This window comes from Pteropus alecto, unplaced genomic scaffold (genome assembly GCF_000325575.1).
Source record: "Pteropus alecto unplaced genomic scaffold, ASM32557v1 scaffold21, whole genome shotgun sequence".
NCBI lineage: Eukaryota > Metazoa > Chordata > Mammalia > Chiroptera > Pteropodidae > Pteropus > Pteropus alecto.
This window is the reverse complement of record NW_006436282.1, coordinates 4,105,741-4,109,395: the sequence shown is the minus strand read 5'-3', so window position 1 is coordinate 4,109,395 and position 3,655 is coordinate 4,105,741. Positions and strand designations below refer to the sequence as shown.

Genomic DNA, 3,655 nt, shown 5'->3' with positions numbered 1-3,655 from the left:
TGTGTTTTGTTTTGAAATCATCATTCTTGCTCATTGCATTTTGATAAAACATGCAGCGTTCCCTTTGTGGCAACGTTCTAATCTTACAGCCAATTTTTTCTTTTTCTTCAGAGAATGGCTGTTCTGTAAGGGTTTTTCTTTTTCTCTTTCTTTTGATGCTTCCTCCTTTCATTCATTCATTCATTCATTCTTCTTCTTTTTTTTTTTTTAATCAGTCTGGGATTTGTAAATAAAAATGAAGGAGTCTGAAATGCTTCTCTTTCATCATGTAATGTCTTAAGCTCATTAAACAAGTAAAAACGCTGCCATGTTTGCACAGATTCTTCTGGTGGGGGGAAAATGTCTGTGAAAAAAGTTGTTTTGATGGATATTCCCAAAGAGAAGAAGAGGCTCAGAGCCTGGATCCCAAGGGATAAGGGAAAATATCCTTACAGTGAGGGGATTCAGGGGCGCTGGCATAGTAACCAGCCTCTCCTCCCTTTTTCTCTCCCCTGCCCCTCCCTAAGATGAAGATCAATTAAGAGGCTGTTCAGGGGAAAAGGCAGATGAGGAAAGAAAAGAAAAAAAGAAAAGAAAGAAAAGAAAGGTGGGAAAGAAGGGAGGAGAGGGGAAAAGAAAGGGGAGAGACAGAGAAAGAGCCAGAGGGAGAGGGTTAGGGGGAGGGAGAGAGAGTGCCCAGACGGTCTGGCCACACAGAAGAGTTCTCCCGAGCCTGCTCCTTGGGCTCGGCTTGGCAGCTGCAAGCAGGTCCCGGATCCTCCTTGCCTTGTTCAGACGTTTCCCTAGGGTATCGATTTCCCTCGGACAACTCACATCATCTGTGGTCTCTGCATCGTGTCCTGGTGTGGCGAGGAGTACCAATGCGAATAGCCGGGCATGTAGCTGTTGGGGGGCATACTGACGCCCTTAGCCGAGGCAGAAACGTCCCACACTGGAGGCAGCGCCGGCGAGCGCGGCGACAGGGCCGCTGAGCCCGGGAGAGGGTCACTCTCATGCGGGTTACTGCCCTGCTTCAGCAGTTTCTTAAACTTAGAGCGTTTGTTCTGAAACCATATCTTCACCTGGAACAAAACGCGACAGCGATCAGTAGGCCCAAAAACACATCCATCTGGTACCTTAAGTTTAGGTTTTGGAAACAGTAATTTAAAATAATGATGATGATGATGATGATGATGATGATGATAACAATAATAATAATAGTAATAATAATAATAAAATCAACCCCACAAATTCCAAGCCCTCAAGTCCCCATTTTCCTCCACCTCTTTCTAGCCTCCTCCTTCTCCCCCGGCACCCCATTTACTAGGTATCTTGTCTGGATACCTAAAGACATTGTAACTCTTTAGTTGGATGCAAACTTAGGTTTGAAACAGCAGCATAAATAAAAATAAGAATAAAGGTGAATGAGATAGTCAGGTTCAAAGTCTAAAGAAGGATTTTTAAACTGAGAACTTTTTGGATCAAAGTCAACTGCATGTACTTCCTCTGACAGTCTGTTTTAAAAAATATTTACCAACCCCAAACCTGATATCTTTATGCATGTACAGTGAGCAAATGGCTATGAACAGATTAAAACCTGTTCAATTTATAACCAAATGCCTTGAATATCTCCATGCAAAACTGCACATGCCATAGACTGTACATGGGGTATCTTTCTTCCTACATAAATATATCCTATGATCCTGCAGAGATTAGGGATTGTACCTTCTCATTCCCTACTTTGTATGTTGCTTAGTCAAATTGTGGTCAACAGTCATCACATGATCGTTAGCATGGTCACTTAAAGTCAAAGGACTCCTGAAAATTAAGTGGGAATCAAGAATGTGGGATGGGACTAAGATAACATACCAGCTCTACTTTATTTAAAGAAAGAAATTCTACCGTATGTTTCCTTTACCTTTAAAATTCCTTAGCCCTAGGAATCTGATTTTCCAAGAATACAAGTTACTGAGTAGCAGGAATCCCTTCGCATCAAGCCCCAAATATCTCCAGTGGCAATATGGCAAGAGAAAGTAGGCTAGATTGAAAAGAAGACCTTAGGAGCATCTGTTCTAAGGCACCACACAATCATTCTCCAGTAAGAGCCCCATAAAACCTGAAGTCCCTTTGCTGAAGATCACCCACCTCACATGAGGCCTACTACCCCATGCAGCTAAGTTAATCAAAAGGACAAAAACCACAGGTGATTGCAGCCTGGCTTTATGACCAGGGTCTTAATATACCTGCCTAAGCCCCTTCCTGTGAAGGCTGAAAGGCCCCATATGTCTTTCAAATTAGTAGGACAGCAGAACTTCAGCAACTGTACTTAACTGAGGCTTCACCTGCTGTAATTTGGGGAGCATTTCTCTTTGATCTCCAACTCTGCCATTGCTCCCAAGTCCTGAGCTCCAGGGAGGTACCTCAGCCTGCACCAGCCAGTCAGCCAGGATGATTTAACCACTGAGCTTAGGGCAATCTTCAGAAAAACTTACCTCACCTATTCTAGGATGAATAGTTGGCACCTTGGTCCCTTTACTAAAATTTTTTTGGAGCTATGCCTATCTGCCCCCACCCCATGTGCTTAATAATTCTTTCTTTCTGTCAACGAGTTGAGACCCTTATTAAGTCTCAGGCCCCATAAAATATCCCTTAAAAAATATGGGTCTTATTCTGCCTCCTGGCCTGAATATCTTTTTCTCTTTCTCTTTCATGTTGTTCTGTTCTGAAATAGGACTTGATTAAATGATGACTTTGGTTACCAAAGGACACTAGACTGAGGTGGGGTCGCCGAGGGTTGGGAGGATGTGCAAATCCAATCCAGTATTCAATACCAGGTCATTTATTCCAAACAGTGTTGTCCTGGAAAAGTGCTTAACTGGTGCAAAGGCATTTGTCATTAATCTCCTTCCATCCTTGGTTGACTAGGCCAAAAATTCCTTCTGATGTGCTCCCTGCCCGATCTGTAATCGGGGTCAGCATTTCAGGGATATTCGGGCTTCTCGGGATTTACCTGTGTTTGTGTCAGTCCTAAGGAAGCTGCCAGTTCAGCTCTCTCAGGAAGGGCCAGGTACTGAGTCTGCTGAAAGCGATGGTTTAAAGCCTGGAGCTGCAGGCTGGAATAAATGGTCCGAGGCTTCCGAATCTTTTTCCCTTTTCCATTGAATCTGATTTCCCCGTTTTCAATCACTGTGGTTTTCTGTTGATCTGCAAGCAAAGGATACAGAGGAGCGGTCACCCCAGGATACTGCGGCAGTCTCCCTGAGCTTGGCCTGGCCTGCGCTGGGTCTCCCCAAAGATTAATAAGGGTTTCTTCGAAGCGTCCCCATGCCACTCTGATCTCTCTAGGTTCATGGTGCCCGGGCGGTCCCAGCGGCTGTGAAAGCTTTTCCCAGACCCTGACTGTGGCGTTAACAATGCCCGGTGGCTGGACCGAGGGAGCGCCCTCAGCGCTCGGGCAAACAGCCTCGCTCTGCCGCGGCGGAGGCGGCGCCGCAGGGCGGCTGCTCTCTCCCCGAGTGGGGCCCCCCGTTCTGGCCTTACAGTGCCTTAAGCTGTGTTTGAGCCACCTTGGTGTTTATGTGGCCCATTGACTTGATGTCACTGGCTCCAAGCCAGTTGCATCAAGATCCCTTGGCGTGTTCGAAATGATTCTGCTGAAAGGGACCATCCCACTCCA

At 45.7% G+C, this 3,655-nt stretch overlaps 1 protein-coding gene across 1 annotated transcript in view; it reads right to left on the bottom strand.

Annotated features, from left to right (window-relative positions):
* Positions 1-164: 164 nt before the first annotated feature.
* DLX6 (distal-less homeobox 6) overlaps positions 165-3,655 on the bottom strand; it is a 4,961-nt gene continuing 1,470 nt past the window's right edge. The window contains exons 2-3 of the mRNA XM_025046809.1: positions 2,990-3,352; positions 165-1,061 (exon numbers count right to left, since the gene is read on the bottom strand). Of these exons, the coding sequence (XP_024902577.1) occupies positions 810-1,061; positions 2,990-3,352 (615 nt within the window). The 3' untranslated portion in view covers positions 165-809. The remainder of the gene's footprint in view (positions 1,062-2,989; positions 3,353-3,655) is intronic.